The sequence below is a fragment of the Oscarella lobularis genome, chromosome 9 (genome assembly GCF_947507565.1).
Source record: "Oscarella lobularis chromosome 9, ooOscLobu1.1, whole genome shotgun sequence".
NCBI lineage: Eukaryota > Metazoa > Porifera > Homoscleromorpha > Homosclerophorida > Oscarellidae > Oscarella > Oscarella lobularis.
The window spans coordinates 1999292-2018991 of record NC_089183.1 but is presented as its reverse complement, the minus strand read 5'-3'; the positions used below and the strand labels follow the sequence as shown (position 1 = coordinate 2018991).

The following is a 19700-nucleotide window of genomic DNA, read 5'->3' as shown; positions in this document are numbered from 1 at the left end:
AGGTTAATTAACATGTGCGCGATAAGGTACTGTACCTTGTTCAGACGAAATTGGATCCCATTGATTTATAACTCCGAGATGACGCCCTAGAGTTTGCAAGGCGTGTTTCCGGTGCAAACCGATTTCGTAAGATTTGACGTTTAGCGGCTCGAATCCATCATCGCTTTCGAAGAGGCTTCGGATATAGAGCCTGTAGTCCGCTCCGCTCTTTTCAGACAGTTCGCCGTACACTATACAAGAATCCTGAAAAAGAGAGAAATTGAAAATTCGCGATTTGATGCCGAACGTCGCTAGCTTCAACATCGTCGTGCGTACACGACTCTATCATATCATACTGCACTTGCAGACGGATGGGGCCCCCCAAATAGGACCCGCCAAAACGACTTTCGCAACGAGCCAACTTGCTTACAAGCCCATCTAGTGAACAAATGCGTGCCGAGAAATGCTTACCTCCATGATTGCTCTTGCTGCAGAGACTCAGAGAGCTGAAATCAGTCGCGTGGTGAGCAGGACGTTGGGAAAGGAACAGTACACGCATGCGTATGAAAATGAGTCACTCCCGCCGAAACCTGCCGAAATTTTACTTTCGCCGACTCAGAGAATTCGTTTTACCTCTTTGTATTTGGCCGGACTTCTAATTGTCAACGATCAACTGGACTCAATCTCGCCTCACAATGTCGAAACAAAAGAGGCTCCTTGCCGGTCTCTTTCCACGTAAAGCTGCAAGTGGCGCCTTTCTAAAAGGTCTTCTAGTGGTAGGCGAAAAAAGAAAAATGAAACTCTACTATCTCAAACACCAGATCGCTCGACGTTTATATTTAATTAATTACGTAATTAAATTCACTACACGTTGCTTCTCAGTCACCCAACGTCGCAAAAGTACACCAGCCGGTAGTGTACAAAAAATCAGAGAAGAAGGCAATAAATTTAGCTGGATAACGTCAGAAATCCAAAAGCAAACGTAAGAGCATGTTGAAACGTTTCAGCACGCTTGCGCTTCTCGGAGCGCTCTTGATCTCTTCGATCGTCTTCGTCGTTGTCACCACCCGCGCCAGCCTCATCCTCACAACCGCAAGCACCCAATTCACCAAACTCACCATTGCCCAAAAAACCGACGACGGGAACGCCGGGAAAGAGCACTCGCATCGAGTGCAAAGGATCCTCGGGTACGACGTGGTCTCGTCGCCCGACGCAAATACACGCAAAACACGCGGCGGATCGAAGCGTCGACTCGCCACCACCCAAATCTTTATTATAACATCCTTTGCTTTTTCCGGCGCTCCTAGATAGCAGCCGTAAAACAGACCGCGTCGCTGTTAGTGTACACGTCTCTAGCTGCCGCCTTGAGGTGGCCCGCATGTGCAACGGATCACTATCGCAGCAAGCATTCTGACAACTCAACTGTCGCATTGACACTGCAACAGTCGTGATAATCGATGGTGACAATGCGGCAAAAAAGAGGGTTATCGCATATCCAAGCCCAGGGGCGGATCCAGAGGGGGGGGCAAGAATTGCAGATAAAGCAGTAGCATTTTTGAAGAGAGGAAGATTTTCTGCGTACCGTAGTGCACTGCGCGCGTCGAATAGAATTAGTAAATACGCTTTGAGTGGGAGTGGTCAGGTAGAAAAAGTGGGCGTGGCGTGGAGCGGCCGCAAAATTTTTACGACCATGCCCACTTCTAGCTTCGTTTTAATTCATTTTCGCGACATTTAATTGCTTTCGGATGGCCAATCGACGTCCTAAAACGATCTCTATTTATGCCTTAAACAGAACAAAATTTTTGAATTTTGTTTCAATTGGATAGGGGGGGGGGGGGGGGGGGGGGGGGGCACGCCACTGATCCAAGTGGTCGCTCAAATTGATGGCCAATTACGACAGGTTGCACCTGTTTCAAGTTTACCGCGAACCAAAGACAAGCATGAAACTTCAAACGATACATGTCCCTTCACGAGATATACGGGTCTGCATCTCTTATGCAAATTACAACAGCGATGAGTACCTCGGATCAGCTCCTTAGCACTCTTAGGCGAGGAGAGAACGTAACATGCAAAAATTTCGTTTACCGAATACAAACTGTCGGCCACATGAAAGACCATGATCGGTAAGTAAGTACTACTGCACCTATACGCAGTTCGAAGGCTTAGCGTGGCTCTGATTGTTCCTAGCTGGTATTGTTCAGACCGATCTAACGATGAAGATGCAGTCCTATGTATAGAAGGTGATAATGAGGCTATTTTGGAAAGTGATTGCCTTCCGTTTGACGTTTCAAGCCTGACTGAAGTATCGGCCTTAAGTATTGATTGTGCCGCTGCACGAAATATTTCACTAGCGAGTATGCGCGGCATTACACAAGTTCAAATAGGCCGAATGGAGGAGGCCAGTCGGTATTACTACTCTCTACCACTTCTGCCTTCACGTCTCAAGGAACTATGTTTAATCCTTGTTGACGAAGATGACATTATAGGTGCAGTAGAGTCGCAAACAGAACTACGCTCTCTAACCATTAGAAAAAATATTCTCAACAAGTATGCAGCACTGTTCGCTCAAATACAAAACAGCAGATTCGAGAATAAACCTCAAGAAAAGTGGTCGAAATTAGAAGCACTCACTTTGCAGTCTTGCGGTCTAAAACACTTTCCATCGCAAATCAGTGAACAAAAAGACCTAAAGAGACTGGATTTGAATTCGAACAGAGACTTGAAAAGTCTCCCAGAAGATATAGGGAAGAAACTACAGAACCTGGAAGAACTCGACTTGCGGGGGTGTGGTCTGCAACAACTTCCAAATAGTTTGAGTAACCTAACTGCACTGAAGAAGATTGATTTAAGTGGAAACAGTGATTTGAAAAGTCTTCCTGAAGATATAGGGACGAAACTACAGAATCTGGAAAAACTCTACTTGGCGGGGTGTGGTCTACAACAACTTCCAATTAGTTTGAATGACCTATCCGCCCTGAAGATGCTTGATTTGAGTCGAAACAGAAAATTGAAAAGTTATCCTGAAGGTATAGGGACAAAACTAAAGAAACTGAAAGAACTCGACTTGCATTGGTGTGGTCTACAACAATTTCCAAGTTGTTTGAGCAACCTAACGGCCCTGAAGCAGCTAGCTTGATTTGAGTAAAAACAGTGAATTGAAAAGTATTCCTGAAGATATAGGGAAGAAACTACAGAACCTAGAAGAACTTGACTTGCGGGGGTGTGGTCTAGAGCAGCTTCCAATTAGTTTGAGTAACCTAACTGCTTTGGAGAGGCTATATTTGAGTGGAAACAGTGAATTGAAAAGTCTACCTGAAAATATAGGGAAGAAACTACGGAAACTAGAAGAACTTCACTTGCGTGCGTGTGATCTACAACAGCTTCCAATTAGTTTGAGTAATCTAACCGCCCTGAAGAAGCTCTATTTGAGTGGAAACAGTGAACTGAAAAGTCTTCCTGAAGATATAGGGACAAAACTACAGAACCTGGAAGAACTCGAAATGCGGTGGTGTGATGTACAACAACTTCCAATTAGTTTGAGTGACCTAACTGCCCTGAAGAAGCTTGATTTGAGCGGAAACAGTAAAATAAAAAGTCTTCCTGGAGATATAGGAGCAAGACTGCAGAACCTGAAAAAACTCATATTGAGGGGGTGTGGTCTACAACAACTTCCAAGTAGTTTGAGTAACCTAACTGCCTTGAAGAAGCTTGATTTGAGTGGAAACAGTGAATTGAAAAGTCTTCCTGAAGATATAGGGACGAAACTAAAGAACCTGGAAGAACTCAACCTGCGGCGGTGTGGTCTGCAACAACTTCCAATTAGTTTTAGTAACCTAACTGCCTTGAAGAAGATTGATTTGAGTGAAAACAGTGAAATTAAAAGTCTTCCGGAAGATATAGGGAGAAAACTACAGAACTTGGAAAAACTCGACTTGTGGGAGTGTGGTCTAGAACAACTTCCAATTAGTTTGAATAATCTAACTGGCCTTAAGAAGCTTGATTTGCGTCGAAACAGTGAATTGAAAAGTCTTCCCGACGATATACTGCAAAAGCTAGACAATCTAAAAGAACTAGATCTGCAGTATTGCGGTCTAGCAGAATTACCATCGAGTTTGGGAGTGCTGGAAAGTCTGAATGTGGAAAATTGCCGACTAACACGTTTGCCTTCTTCAATTGGAAAATTAATGTACTTGAAATGCTTAGGAAATCCTATAACGTTTCCACCGAATGGAGTTTGGAAGCAAGGATTAGCTTCAATACGAGCATATTTTTCCTCCGATGTACTGACCTCGTCAAGACGATTAAAGATTGTTGTTTTAGGTGAGAGTTGTTCAGGAAAAACAAGCTTATTTCAAACTATGCTGCGCAACTCATCATTTTGCACGTGCCTCGAAGACAGAACTATAGGTGTGGAAGAATATGAGTTGACGTTGGCTGACAAGCGTGCCAAAATTATTGATTGCGGCGGGCAAAGATGTTATCTTTTAACTAATCAATTGTTCGTCAGCGAAAATGGCTTGGTCGTCATTGTAGTCGATGTTCAGCGTTATGAACTGACGGAGGCAAGCTTTCACGAGCATATAGGAAAGTATCTACAGGTTGTGTACGAGCGGAATGAGATTTGCTATGTCGTTTGCGTTTTTACAAAAGTTGATCTTTTGTCTAACGCTTGGAATCCTAGACCGTATCAAGAAGAGTTCACTCGCCAAATAAAGAATTTCAGAGACAATCGAGAAGCAATTATTAAAGAGAACATTTTGTGGGATGGAGAGAAAGCTGCGTTCATCAAGAAACAGAATGTACGCGTCGAGAATAGTGTCGTTTTTACTTCAGCTAAAGACGTGGAAACTACTGCAAAGTTTAGAGATTTCATTGATAAACTGACTGACAACGAGAAGCTATTTCCAAGTGCTGGTGACATTGTTCCCGAAACTTGGTACAATTTTGAGGAAAGAGTTGAAAGAGAATGCAGACTCTCTCATAATGGCCTATCTGCGTTGAAAGTGGATTTTTTAAACAGATTAGGTGGTCAGTTTGATTTGTCCAAAGAGGATGTTCTGATCGTTCTAAGATACTACCATCAAGTTGGCACTATATTGTATTTTGATCAATCTCGCTTGAGTGATGTCGTTTTCGGGTCGAGCAAAAGAATTGTCGATGCGCTGAAGCAAATTTTTCGTCACGATTACGACGTATTGGAGCACGAAAGTGGAACAACGGAAATTAGCCCCGAACGATTCATCGAAGATAAAGAGGAGCTGTCTAGTAATGCAACTCTGTCAATTCCGTTGCTAAAAGCTCTTTTACGTGGTGAAAAACTTGACACGGAAAGCGTCAATATTTTTGTTAAAATGTTGTTATCGTTTGATTTTGCCTACGAAAAGGGCAAACATGGATTGCCTAATGAACACGGTGATAACGAAGAGTATGACATCGTTGATCATTTGGAGAAAGCCGACGCATTCCTCTTAATTTCCTTGGTTACTTAATCAAGGTTGCCCTCGCGAGGTAGAAGAAAATTTTCCCGCAGGTTGTCCACAAGGTAGCATTGAAGTGACACTTTCGTACTCTTTCGTTTTCACTCTTCCTCTGGGAATTTTTCAACTATTTTCTGCGCGATGTCACCAGATCAGCCAACTAATTCGTCATTGGAATAATGGATTTACGCTCTCCTATGGTCCGATCAAAGCTAAATTTACGTGCGAAGAACGTGCAACTAACGCAGCAATCCTTTGCAAATGCCGCACACCGAAATCACGCAATGCATTAGATCGATTGTTTCACGTGTTCTGGAGATGCATTGTTCAGCTGCAAACGCTATTGAAAATATTTCCGGGAAGTTCGTACAGCATTTTCCTTGACTACTTTGACGGCGACACTGCCATGAAGAAGCAACGGGTCCAAATATTATCCAAAGATTGGCACTTAAGTACCCTTGTTGCCGCCAAACCTAGAAAACTTCAGGAATGCAGCAACAGTGTTAGACGAGGTATATAAACAGATCATTGGGTTAAAATATCGTTCTACTCTTCTCTACAGTTCTGAAATCATATGAGCGACAACTAGACGAAATATTTCCTGATGCGTGCGGAAGTCCCGTCACGTTACAAGATGCGAAATCGGTTGCAAGGGAAGCGAGTCGGTGTTGCTCTACAAAAAAGCAAATCAGAGACCTTGCTGTCATCCTGGACGTCAGCTGTCCTAGCCCGGTAGCAGACGAAGTTGACGCAAGTCAAGTGCTTCAATTGATAAAGGAATGGCTGAAGAACTCTGAAGAAAACGCTGTTGTTGCTGTTCTTACTGACGCCTTACAAGACTGTGATTTAGGGAAAGTAATTAGAAACTGTTTTGGTGACTTAGGGAAGGACACTCTACTCCAAGCGCTTGAAACGTCAGAGTCTTCTCGAGTTTGTAAGTTTAAACAACGAGGAAGAATCATGTTTATCTCCTTTTTTTAGATGTCACTTCTTCATTTAGTGACGAGTTCCTTGATACTCCGATGACCTCGCTAGAAAGATTCAGAGCGGCCCAACGCATTCGAGCAAAATGGCGTACTGTTGGGAGAATTCTGAAACCGAAACCTTTTACACATAATGAAATTCATGCGTTTGGAGAGCAACGCAACGATAGCGAGCGTGCTATAGAGATGCTGGAGGCGTGGGCAAGCAAGTTCGGCGATAGAGCAACCCGCAGGCATTTTATCAATGCCGTGAACGATCCTGACGTAGGCTACTCAAATGAAGTACCCGAAATTTTTCCTGGTAAGTTTCTTGTTGTGTTGCGCGCTTGCTATAAGCATCTCAGCACTCCTTTTAGGCTCACACTGACTCTTTGGGTATTAGAGTCATCAATTGCGCACATAATAATATAGTAGCCACAGTGACGCTGTCTGATTCGTCGTCCCAAAAAATGATATTCGTTAATTAGAGTTCGTCCATTCCAACAATTTTTTCTGTTAGTTTAGCTTACTCGCTTCGCGGTGCCTTCATTGTTTGTTCAACTTATTAGTTAGGCTTTTTCTTTTAGAACAGAGGGAGGATAGGTTTGAACTTTCCTGACTACTTGGCATTTTTATCCTTTTACTGTACTTTTTTTATCGTTACTGTATTCTATACAAGCTGTAACACTAGTTGATGGAAAGCTGCGGTTTGCTTGAGAACGAGGACGCCGTAATGATTTGCCTCTCCCTCGATCCCTTTAACTCAGCTTGACTTCACGCAATGATTTGGAGCTACAGTACGTTTCACACGTTTTGAGCGAATGGTACTGTACACGAATGGGTAACAAATCTGACACTTTGAGGTTGTTTCTTGAGGATACTTTTTGGTACGGAATCCATAGATCCCAAGCCGACTTACTGTATGGGGGGCTACGATTATTAGTCAAGAAATAGGACCAGGTGCGTGCAATGTCTGCTGAAGAAGTACGGTAAAGAAATACAGCCGGAGGACTATCTCAAGAAACTTTTTTGAGGAGTTGGAAAGACCGTAGAGGCATATGATTCGAAGCAATCCAAGGCACGGGCTGACAAGGAATCTTTTAGAAAGCTTCGTCACAGGCTGATTTTGGCTTCGCATACATGGGTCCCTAGCAAAGAACAACGCTGATTAGCAGTGCTATCAGGCGACTCGCGAACGAGGGGCCGGCCTCTGATGGCGATCGAGGAGACGCCGCCACTACGCCGCCACTAAAAGCATTTGTTCTAGAAAGCTCCGTGACATTCTCGTGAGTAAAGGAACTGTGCGGTACCGTTACATAGAGCGTCGGGCGTTTCTCGATCAGTTGTTTGCGTAGCGACATGCAGGACGAGAAAGACCATTTTAGGCCGCGAAAACGGATCGGATCAACGCCTATACCTACCTGTCATGTAGAAAAAGAAGATTGCGCTCGTCTAGGACGAAGGATGGCTTCGCTAAACGGAGATACCCACGGAGAATCCTTTACGTGAAGCAAAAGGGATCCCGGATGCACACAAGCCAGGCCTCTAGTTGGAATGTCTGTTAGATAGATTTTCCGTGGCTTGAAAGGTATTTCTTCCGCAGCAAAACTACCCGTTCGATTTTCAGACATGTGCCTGAAAGACGCTGCCCGTTCAGAATAAAAAAAGACTAGGAGTTTGTTCTACCATGTACCATGGTTCTACCATCTATGGTTCTACTGCAGGGTAGCGCGTATCTTTGTACCAGTATTCTTTTTCTCATGCAGGGGGAGGAGGTGGGTTTACCGTTATACGGCATGCATCTTCTACAGATCTACAGAATTACACATCTCCGCGAATCCAACTTCGCCTCCCATTCGTCCAGAACAAAAAAGAAGAATAAGAACTCAGCCTGAATACAAGATAGATGTCTAGGTACATTTGTTCAGTTTTCCGAGAAGCTCGTCTGCTGTGGCCATTTCTAAAAATAGACAAGCTAGAACAAAATAATTTTCACTCACATTATCATACTTTGTTCTATTTCCCACAAAGACGTGTACAAGTTTCTGAACGGTACCAAAAAGAATACAAGACGGCCTTTTCGCCAAAGATCAACAAAGAAAAAGTCTCCCTCTGGAAGATTGCTCAGACCGCGAACGAATTTCGTGCACGCCTTTTCGAATCCGGCCTCTGTCCCGTTCAGAAAAACCGCGGCAAAGACGCTCTCGACGCTCGTTGGAAATAGAGAGTGAGTCGATGAAAAAGCGTGATCGATTGCCGTGGCATTCTTCTCTATTGCAAATATCTTCTCCCACAGCAATTCCGGTCGTGTGGACTTGGATATCTCGGCGAAAAAGTAGTTGTGCGCTGGAATCGAGATCATTTCGATTCGTTCTGGATTTACGCTTTTGCACGACCAAAACTTCGTATCGCGCGGCTTGAAAAGACCAATGCGAGTCCTTCGGTCAGTTAGGAGGCAAATAGCCGGCTCAATTTCGCCTATTTTATTAATTGCGAATAATACAATTATTCTCTCAATGAAGGTTAATTAACATGTGCGCGATAAGGTGCTGTACCTTGTTCAGACGAAATTGGATCCCATTGATTTATAACTCCGAGATGACGCCCTAGAGTTTGCAAGGCGTGTTTCCGGTGCAAACCGATTTTGTAAGATTTGACGTTTAGCGGCTCGAATCCATCATCGCTTTTGAAGAGGCTTTGGATATAGAGCCTGTAGTCCGCTCCGCTCTTTTCAGACAGTCCGCCGTACACTATACAAGAATCCTGAAAAAGAGAGAAATTGAAAATTCGCGAATCGATGCCCAACGTCGCTAGCTTCAACATCGTCGTGCGTACACGACTCTATCATATCATACTGCACTTGCAGACGGATGGGGCCTCCCAAAAGGACCCGCCAAGACGACTTTCGCAACGAGCCAACATGCTTACAAGCCTATCTAGTGAACAAGTGCGTGGAAATGCTTACCTCCATGATTGCTCTTGCTGCAGAGACTCAGAGAGCGAAAATCAGTCGCGTGGTGAGTAGGACGTTGGAAAAGAAAGGTACACGCATGCGCATGAAAATAAGTCACTCCTGCCGCAATTTTAGTTTCGCTGACTCAGAGAATTCGTTTTACCTCTTTGTATCTGGCCGGACTTCTAATTGTCAACGATCAACTGGACTCAATCTCGCCTCACAATGTCGAAACAAAAGAGGCTCCTTGCCGGTCTCTTTCCACATAAAACTGCCAGTGGAGCCTTTCTAAACAAGTGGTCTTCTAGTGGTAGGCGAAAAAAGAAAAATTAAACTCTACTACTGTATCTCAAACACTAGATCGCTCGTCGTTTATAATTAGTTAATTACTTAATTAAACTCACTACACGTTGCTTCTCAGTCACCTAACGACACAAAAGTACACCAGCCAGTATCAGTGGCGTAACCAGAAACTTTTTTAGGTATGTGGGCGTGGTTAATAAAAATTTATATTGCTCAAATATATCAGTACAAAGAAGTATTTGCATGCTGGGCTGATATTGGTTAGAGCTACAAACGTTAACTTAGACGATATAATAGCAGAAATTGCCATTCAGGTTAAAACAGGTGAATAACTTTATTTTCCATTTATACTTTGAAACATTTTGGGTGGGCCTGGCCCACCCGGGCCCACCCACTGGTTACGCCACTGGCCCAGTATTGTGCAAAAAATCAGAGAAGAAGGCAACAAATTTAGCTGGTTATCGCCGTCGTCGTTGTCACCACCCGCTCCAGAATCATCCTAACAACCGCACGTACCCAATTCGCAAAACTCGCCATTGCCCAAAAACCGACGACGGGAATGCCGGGAAAGAGCGCTCGCATCGAGTGCAAAGGATCCGACGACGATCCGGGTACGACGTTGTTGGAAGGGTGCGTCGGCGCACACAAAAGTTTTACCACCAAGCCCACTTCCTGTTTAATTTTAATTCATATTCGTGACATTTAATTGCTTTTTATTACTAATTCTTTCGAATGGCCAATCGACGGCCTAAAACGATCTGTCTTTACGCCTTAAACAGAGCAAGATTTTTGAGGTAGTGTTTCCATTGGATGGTTGGTTGATGGCCAATTACGACCGGTTGCCCCTGAACCAAAGACGAATATGAAACTTCACACGATACATTTCCCTTCACGAGATATACGGGTCTGCTTCTCTTATGCAAATTACAAACGATGAGTACCTCGGATCAGCTTATTAGCGCTCTTAGGCGTGGAGAGAACGTAACATACAAAAAATTCGTTTACCGAATACAAACTGTCCGCCACGTGATAGAAGATGATAGGTCAGTAAGTACTACTGTACGTACACAGTTCGAATTAAGGCTTAGCGCGTGGCCCTGATTGTTTCCTAGCTGGTATTGTTCAGACCGGTCTAACGATGAAGATGCAGTCCTCTGTATAGAAGGATCAAATGAGGCTATTTTGGAAAGTGATTGCCTTCCGTTTAACGTTTCAAGCCTGACTGAAGTATCGGCCTTAAGTATTGATTGTGCCGCAGCACAAAATCTTTCACTAGCAAGTGTGGACGGCATTACACGAGTTCAAATAGGTCGAATGCAGGGGTACAGTCGGTATTACTACTCTTTACCACTTCTGCCTCCACGTCTCAAGGAACTATGTCTTAGCAAAGATTACATTATACGTGCCGTAGAGTCGCAGAAAGAACTACGCAATCTTTCCATTAGAAAAAAATTCTCAACCAGTTTGCAGCCCTGTTCGCTCCAATATGGAACAGGAAATTTGAGAGTAAACTTCAAGAAAAGAGGTCGAACTTAGAAGCACTCACTTTGCATTCTTTTCGAAGCCCCCAGCCGCTTTAGGTATGTGGGAGTGGTTAATACAAAGTTATATTGCTCAAATGTATCACTACAAAGAAGAATTTGCATGCTTGTTAGAGCTACAACGCTAACTTAGACTATATAATAGCAGAAATTTCCATTCAGATTATAACATGTGAATAACTTCGTTTTCCATTTATACTTCGAAAAATTTTTGGGTGGGCATGGCCCACCCAGGCCCACCCACTGGTTACGCCACTGCTCCAAGCCCCTAAAACATATGAGTCTTTTCGCGTTTGTAAGTTTAAACAATCAAAGACAGATCATATTTATCTGCTTTCTCAATTTAGATGACACTTCTTCATTTGGTGACGAGTTCCTTGATACACCGATGACAGCGCGAGAAAAAGTTAGAGCGGCCCAACGCATTCAAGCAAAGTGGCGTATTGTTGCAAAAATTTTGGAACCGGAACCTTTTAAACATTATGAAATTCATGCGTTTGGAGAGAAAGGCAACGATAGCGAGCGTGCTATAGAGATGCTGGAGGCGTGGGAAAGCAAGTTCGGCAATAGAGCAATCCGCAGGCATTTTATCAATGCCGTGAATGACCCTGACGTAGGCTACTCAAATGAAGTACCCGAAATTTTTTCTGGTAAGTTTCTTGTTGTGTTGCGCGCTTGCTAAGCATCTTAGAATTCCTTTTAGGCTCACACTGACTCTTTGCGTAGTAGAGTCATCAATTGCGCACATAGTATTATAGTATGGCTGCCACAATGGCACTCTCCGATTCATTGTCTCAATTATGATATTCGTTAATTAGAGTTCGTCTACTCAACCTTTTTTCTATTAGTATCGTTCAGTCGTTTCACGATGCCTTCATTAATTGTTGAACTTATTAGTTAGACTTTTTAATTTAGAACAGAGGGAGGATAGGTTTCCTGACTACTTGGCATTTTTTATCCTTTTACTGTACTCTCTTTTGTCGTTATTCTATCGTTATACAAGCGGTAACACTAGTTGATGGAAAGCTGCGGTTTGCTTGAGAACAAGGACGCCGTAATGATTCGCCTCTAGCTCCCTCGATCCCTCCAACTCAGCTTGACTTCACGCAATAATTTGGAGCTACAGTACACGTCTCGCACGTTTTAAGCGAATGAGTGGTACTGTACACGAATAGGTCACAAATCTGACACCTTGGGGTTGTTTCTTAAGGAAAATTTTTGGTACGGAATCCATAGACCCCAATCCGACTTACTGTATAGGGGGTACGATTATTAGTCAAGAAATAGGACTAGGTGCGTGCAATGTCTGCTGAAGAAGTACGGTAAAGAAATACAGCCGGAGAAACTTTTTTGAGGAGTTGGAAAGACCGTACAGGCATATGATTCGAAGCAATCCAAGGCACGGGATGACCAGGAATCTTTTAGAAAGCTTGGTAGAGACTGTTTCAAGCAGTGAAGATGGCGGCTGTTCTACTAGACGAGAAAGACATAGATAATAGAAAAAAATAAAGACATTGAGTGATGGCGTCTGTCTTATTGAAGGCAAAATAAATATATATATAATAGGACCATGTGGCGCAACCGACGCCGCAGGCGCGGGGGATAAGAACTACAGGCGGTTGAGAAAGCTGGAAAGCACGGCCTACCTTAATCCACAACTGACCGCGTCACAGGCTGATTAGCTGTGCTATCAGGCGACTCGCGATCGAGGGGCTTTATTATAACATCCTTTGCTTTTTCCGGCGCTCCTAGATAGCAGCCGTAAAACAGACCGCGTCGCTGTTAGTGTACACGTCTCTAGCTGTTGCCTCGAGGCGGACTGCATGTGCAACGGATCACTATCGAGGCTCGCATTCTGTCCATCTTTGGGAGTCGACAACTCAACTGTCGCATTAACACTGCAACAGTCATGATAATCGAGGGTGACAATGCGGCAAAAAAAAAGAGGGTTATCGCATATCCAAGCCAGTGGCGTGGAGCAGTTAGGGGAGGGAGGCGTCGGCGCGCGAAAAATTTTTACGACCATGCCCACTTCCAGCTTCCTTTTAATTAATTCATTTTTTGCCACATTTAACTATTTCCTTTTTATTGCTAATTCTTTTGGATGGCCAATCGACGTCCTAAAACTCCGTGCGCACGCCACTGATCAGGGCGCTAGTTGACGGCCGATTACGACAGGTTGCACCTATTTCAAGTTTACCGTGAACCAAAGACGAGCATGAAACTTCAAACGATACATGTCCCTTCACGAAATATACGGGTCTGCTTCTCTTATGCAAATTACAACAGCGATGAGTACCTCGGATCAGCTTATTCGCGCTCTTAGGCGAGGAGAGAACGTAACATACAAAAATTTCGTTTACCAAATACAAACTGTCGGCCGCATGAAAGACCATAATCGGTAAGTAAGTACTACTGTACCTATATTCGCAGCTGGAAGGTTTAGCGTAGTCTTTATTGTTTCTTAGATGGTATTGTTTAGACTGGTCTAACGATGAAGATGCAGTACTGTGTATAGAAGGTAATAATGAGGCTATTTTGGAAAGTGATTGCCTTCCGTTTGACGTTTCAAGCCTGACTGAAGTATCGGCCTTAAGTATTGATTGTGCCGCAGCACAAAATCTTTCACTAGCAAGTATGGACGGCATTACACGAGTTCAAATAGGTCGAACGCAGAGGAACAGTCTGTATTACTACTCTCGATCACTACCACTTCTGCCTTCACGTCTCAAAGAACTATGTCTAATCCTTGTTAACGAAGATGACATTATACGTGCCGTAGAGTCGCAAAAAGAACTACGCTCTCTTTCTATTCGAAAAAATTTGCTCAACAAGTATGCAGCACTGTTCGCTCCAATACAAAAAAGGAGATTCGAGAGTAAACCTCAAGAAACGTTGTCGAACTTAGAAGCACTCACTTTGCAGTCTTGCGGTCTAAAACACTTTCCCTCACAAATCAGTGAACTAAAAGACCTAAAGAGACTGGATTTAAATTCGAACAGGGAATTGCAAAGTCTTCCTGAAGACATAGGGAAGAAACTACAGAACCTGGAAGAACTCATCTTGTGGGGGTGTAGTCTACACCAACTTCCAAATAGTTTGAGTGACATAACTGCCCTGAAGAAGATTGATTTGAGTGGAAACAGTGAATTGAGAAGTCTTCCGGAAGATATAGGGACGAAACTACAGAACCTGGAAGAACTCGATTTGGGGTGGTGCGATCTAAAACAACTTCCAATTAGTTTGAGTAACCTAACTTCCCTGAAGAAGCTTGACTTGAGTGGAAACAGTGAATTGAGAAGTCTTCCGGAAGATATAGGGACGAAACTACAGAACCTGGAAGAACTCGAGTTGGGGTGGTGCGATCTAAAACAACTTCCAATTAGTTTGAGCAACCTAACTGCCCTGAGGAAGCTTCATCTGTGGGGAAACAGTAAATTGAAAAGTCTTCCTGAAGATATAGGAACGAAACTACAGAAACTGGAAGAACTAAACGTGCGAAGTTGTGGTCTACAAACACTTCCAATTAGTTTGAGCAACCTAACTGCCCTGAAGAGGCTTGATTTGAGTCGAAACAGTGAATTGAAAAGTCTCCCTGAAGATATAGCGAAGAAACTACAGAACCTGGAAAAACTCGACTTGCATGGGTGTGGTCTACAACAATTTCCAATGAGCTTGAGTAGCTTAACTGCCCTGAAGAAGCTTGATTTGGGTAAAAACAGGAATTTGAAAAGTCTTCCTGATGATATGTTGCAAAAGCTAGAGAATCTAAAAGAACTAGATCTGCAGTATTGCGGTCTAGAAGAATTACCATCGAGTTTGGGATTGCTGGAAGTTCTGAATGTGACTGGTTGCTTACTGACACGTTTGCCTTCGTCAATTGGAAAATTAATATACTTGGAATGCTTAGGGAATCCTATAACATTTCCACCGAAAGGAGTTTGGAAGCAAGGTTTAGCTTCAATACGATCTTATTTTTCCTCCGATATACTGACCTCGTCAAGACGATTAAAGATTGTTGTTTTAGGTGAGGGTTGTTCAGGAAAAACAAGCTTATTTCAAACCATGCTGCGCAACGCATCATTTTGCACGTGTCTCGAAGACAGAACTATAGGTGTGGAAGAATATGGGTTGGCGTTGGCTGACAAGCGTGCCAAAATTATTGATTGCGGCGGGCAAAGGTGTTATCTTTTAACTAATCAATTGTTCGTCAGCGAGAATGGCTTGGTCGTCATTGTAGTCGATGTTCAGCGTTATGAGCTGACGGAGGCAAGCTTTCATGAGCATATAGGAAAGTATCTACAAGTCGTGTACGAGCGGAATGAGAAATGCAATGTCGTTTGCGTTTTTACAAAAGTTGATCTCTTGTCTAACGATTGGAATCCTAGACCGTATCAAGAAGAGTTCACTCGCCAAATGAACAATTTCAGAGAAAATCGAGAAGCAATTATTAAAGAGAACATTTTGTGGGATGAAGAGAAAGCTGCGTTCATCAAGAAACAGAATGTACGCGTTGAGAATAGTGTCGTTTTTACTTCAGCAAAAGACGTGCAAACTACTGCAAAGTTTAGAGATTTCATTGATAAACTGACTGACAACGAGAAGCTATTTCCAAATGCTGGAGACATTGTTCCGGAAACTTGGTACAATTTTGAGGAAAGAGTTGAAAGAGAATGCAGACTCTCTCATAATGGCCTATCTGCGTTGAAAGTGGATTTTTTAAACAGATTAGGTGGTCAGTTTGATTTGTCCAAAGAGGAAGTTATGATCGTTCTAAGGTACTACCATCAAGTTGGCACTATATTGTATTTTGATCAATCTCGCTTGAGTGATGTTGTTTTCGGGTCGAGCAAAAGAATTGTCGATGCGCTGAAGCAAATTTTTCGTCACGATTACGACGTATTGGTGCACGAAAGTGGAACAACAGAAATTAGCTCCGAACGATTCATCGAAGATAAAGAGGAGCTGTCTAGTAATGCAACTCTGTCAATTCCGTTGCTAAGAGCTCTTTTACGGAGTCAAAAGCTTGACGCGGAAAGCGTCAATATTTTTATGAAAATGTTGTTATCGTTCGATTTCGCCTACGCAAAAAGCAAACATGGATTGCCTAATGAACATAGTGATAGTGAAGCGTATGACATCGTTGATCATTTGGAGAAAGCCGACGTATGCCTCTTAGTGCCTTGGTTACTTAGTCAAGGTTGCCCTCGCGATGCAGAAGAAAACTTTCCTGCAGCTTGTCTAAAAGGTAGTATTGAAGTGCAACTTTCGTACTCTTTTGTTTTCACTCTTCCTCTGGGAATTTTTCAACGATTTTCAGCTCGATGTCACCAGATCAGCCAACTAATTCGTCATTGGAATAATGGATTTACGCTCTCCTATGGTCCGATCAAAGCTAAATTTACGTGCGAAGAACTTGCGACTAATGCAGCAATCCTTTGCAAATGCCGCACACCGAAATCCCGCAATGCATTAGATCGACTGTTTCACGTGTTCTGGAGATGCATTGTTCAGCTGCAAATGCTATTGAAAATATTTCCTGGAAGTTTATATAGCATTTTCTTTGACTATTCTGACGGCGACACTGAAATGAAGAAGCAACGGGTCCAAATATCATCACAAGATTGGCAACTAAGAACCCTTGTTGCCGCCAAACCTAGAGAACTTGAGGAATGCAGCAACAGTATCAGACGAGGTATAAACAGATCATTGGGTTAAAATATTATTTTAGTCTTCTCTTCAGTTCTTAGATCATACCAGCGACGAATAGATGAAATATTTCCGGATGCGTGTGGAAATCCGGTCAAGTCACAAGATGCAAGATCGGTTGCAAGGGAAGTGAGTCGGTGCTCTACAAAAAAGCAAATCAGGGAGCTTGCTTTTATCCTGGACGTCAGCTGTCTTAGCCCGGTGGCAAACGATATTGACGCAAGTCAAGTGCTTCAATTGCTAACGATATGGATAAAGAAGTCTGAAAAAAACGCCGTTGTTGCTGTTCTTACTGACGCCTTACAAGACTGTGAATTAGGCAAAGTTATTAGCAGCTGTTTTGGCGACTTGGGGAAGGACACTCTACTAGAAGCAACTAAAACGTCCGAGTTTTCCCGCGTTTGTAAGTTCAGTAATCGAGAAAGGACGATGTTTATCTGCTTTTTTTAGGTGGCACTTCCTCATTTGGTGACGAGTTTCTCGATACAGCGATGACTCCGCAAGAAAGATTTAGAGCGGCTAAACGCATTCAAGCAGAATGGCGTAGTATTGCGAGAATTTTGAAACCGGAACCTTTTAGACTTCATGACATTCATGCGTTTGGAGAGAAAGGCAACGATAGCGAGCGTGCTGTAGAGATGCTGGAGGCTTGGGCAAGCAAGTTCGGCAATAAAGCAACCCGCAGGCATTTTATCAATGCCGTGAACGATCCTGACGTAGGCTACTCAAATGTAGTAGCCGACATTTTTTCTGGTAAGTTTCTTTTTGTGCTGCGCGTTTGCCTAAGCATCTTAGCAATCCTTTTTTTAGGCTCACACTGACTCTTTGCGTATTCGAGTCATCAATTGCGCACACAGTATTATACGTATACTATGGCAGCCACAGAAAATCTGTCTGATTCGTCGTCCCTAAATATGATATTCTTAATTAGAGTTGCACATATACTCGTCCATCGCGACATTCTTTTCTATTAGTATCGTTTAGTCGTTTCACGACACCCTTATTTTTTGTTCAACTTTTTAGTTAGGTTTTCTCATTTAGAACAGAGGGAGGATTGGTTTCCTGACTACTTGGCATTTTGTACTTTTGCTGTAATCTCTTTTATCGTTATTCTATATTGTTATGCAAGCGGTAACTCTAGTTGATGGAAACCCGCGGTTTGCTTGAAAACGAGGACGCCGTAATATAATTCGCCTCTCCCTCCCTCCAACTCAGCTTGACTTTTTGCAATAATTTGGTGCTACACGTCTCGCACGTTTGGAGCGAATGACGTGGGACTGTACACCTTGGGGTCGCTTCTTGCGAATAATTTTTGGTACGAAATCCATAGATCCCCAGCCGACCTACTGCATAGGGGGCTACAACTTTTGTCAAGAATTAGGACAAGGTGCCGTGCAATGTCTGGTGAAGACGTACGGTAAAGAAATATAGCCGGAGGAGTATCTCAAGAAATTTTTTTGAGGAGTTGGAAAGACCGTACAGGCATATGATTCAAAGCAGTACGGGCTGACCGGGGATCTTTTAGAAAGCTTGGTAGAGAAATACGAAAGGTCCACTTTGCTCTGTTACTGAATAACACGCATCAGCTAAGAGCGAGAATTCATATAAAGATCTTCTGAAGTGGTGGTGAGCATTGAGTGATGGCGTCTATCATACAGTATAAAGGACCATTTGGCGCAACCGATGCCACAGGCGCGGGATAAGAAGCGATCAAATACTATTGAGAAAGTTGCATGGAAAGCACGGCATATGTTAGACCACAACTGACATACCGCGTCACAGGCTGAATTTGGCTTCGCGTATGGGTCCCTAGCAAAGAACAACGCTGACTATCTGTGCTATCAGGCGACTCGCGAACGAGGGGCCGAGGGGCCGGCCTCGATCCGATGAAGGCGACAGAAGGCGCGACCCGGCATTTCGATCGAGGAGACGCCGCCACTAAAATCATTTGTTCTAGAGCGCTACGTGACGTTTTCGCGAGTAAAGGACCAGCGCGGTACCGCTGCATAGAACGTTGGGCGTTTTCCCAGTTGTTTGCGTAAGGACAGGGCGAAGAAAATGACGAGAAAGACCGCGAAAACGGGTCGGATCAACGCCTATACCTACCTGCCATGTAGAAAAAAGATTGCGCTCGTCTAGGACGAAGGATGGCTTCGCTAAACGGAGATGCCCACGGGGAATCCGTTTTACGTGAAGCAAAAGGAATCCCGGATGACCACACACCAGGAAACTGTTACCTTCTAATTAATGCAGTTATTCAACGTCCTAAAAGTACACCAGCTGGTACTGTGCGAAAAATCTATGAAACTGGGCAACAAATTTAGCTGGGTAAGGTCAGAAATCCAAAAGCAAACGTGAAAGTATGTTGAAACGCTTCAACGCGCTTCTTGAAGCGCTCTTGATCTCCTTGATCGTCGCCGTCACCGTCGTCGTCACCCGCGCCAGCCTCATCCTCACAACCGCAAGCCCCCGATTTGCCGAACTCGCCAATGTCGAAAAACCCGACGACGGGAACGCCGGGAAAGAGCGCTCGCATTGAGTGCAAAGGATCGGACGACGATCCAGGTACGACGTCGTCTTGTCGTTCCAAGGAAATAAACGCGAAACACGCAGCAGATCGAAGCGTCGACGCACCACCACACAAATCTCGACGAACTCTCGCCATCAAGTCTCGAACGTCTTGAACGTCACGTGACACCACGGTAGCGGACCGAAGACCGACTCCTCCGAGTGCCAATCCGAAACGGTACGAATTAAAATAAGGAATCCGCGTCAC

The 19700-nt window shown here is 43.7% G+C and overlaps 2 protein-coding genes and 1 pseudogene across 2 annotated transcripts; all 3 read left to right on the top strand.

Annotated features, from left to right (window-relative positions):
- The first annotated feature begins 1991 nt into the window (after window positions 1-1991).
- Window positions 1992-3218, top strand: LOC136191235 (uncharacterized). Its single transcript, XM_065979540.1, has 2 exons — window positions 1992-2102; window positions 2167-3218. Exons 1-2 carry the CDS (start codon window positions 1993-1995, stop codon window positions 3113-3115), a joined length of 1059 nt encoding a protein of 352 aa, XP_065835612.1. The 5' UTR covers window position 1992; the 3' UTR covers window positions 3116-3218.
- Window positions 3219-3443: 225 nt separating this feature from the next.
- Window positions 3444-7033, top strand: LOC136191234 (malignant fibrous histiocytoma-amplified sequence 1 homolog; annotated as a pseudogene).
- Window positions 7034-15280: 8247 nt separating this feature from the next.
- Window positions 15281-17874, top strand: LOC136191406 (malignant fibrous histiocytoma-amplified sequence 1 homolog). The gene is made up of 4 exons (XM_065979731.1): window positions 15281-16910; window positions 16959-17327; window positions 17375-17677; window positions 17735-17874. Exons 1-4 carry the CDS (start codon window positions 15281-15283, stop codon window positions 17743-17745), a joined length of 2313 nt encoding a protein of 770 aa, XP_065835803.1. The 3' UTR covers window positions 17746-17874.
- Window positions 17875-19700: the final 1826 nt, after the last annotated feature.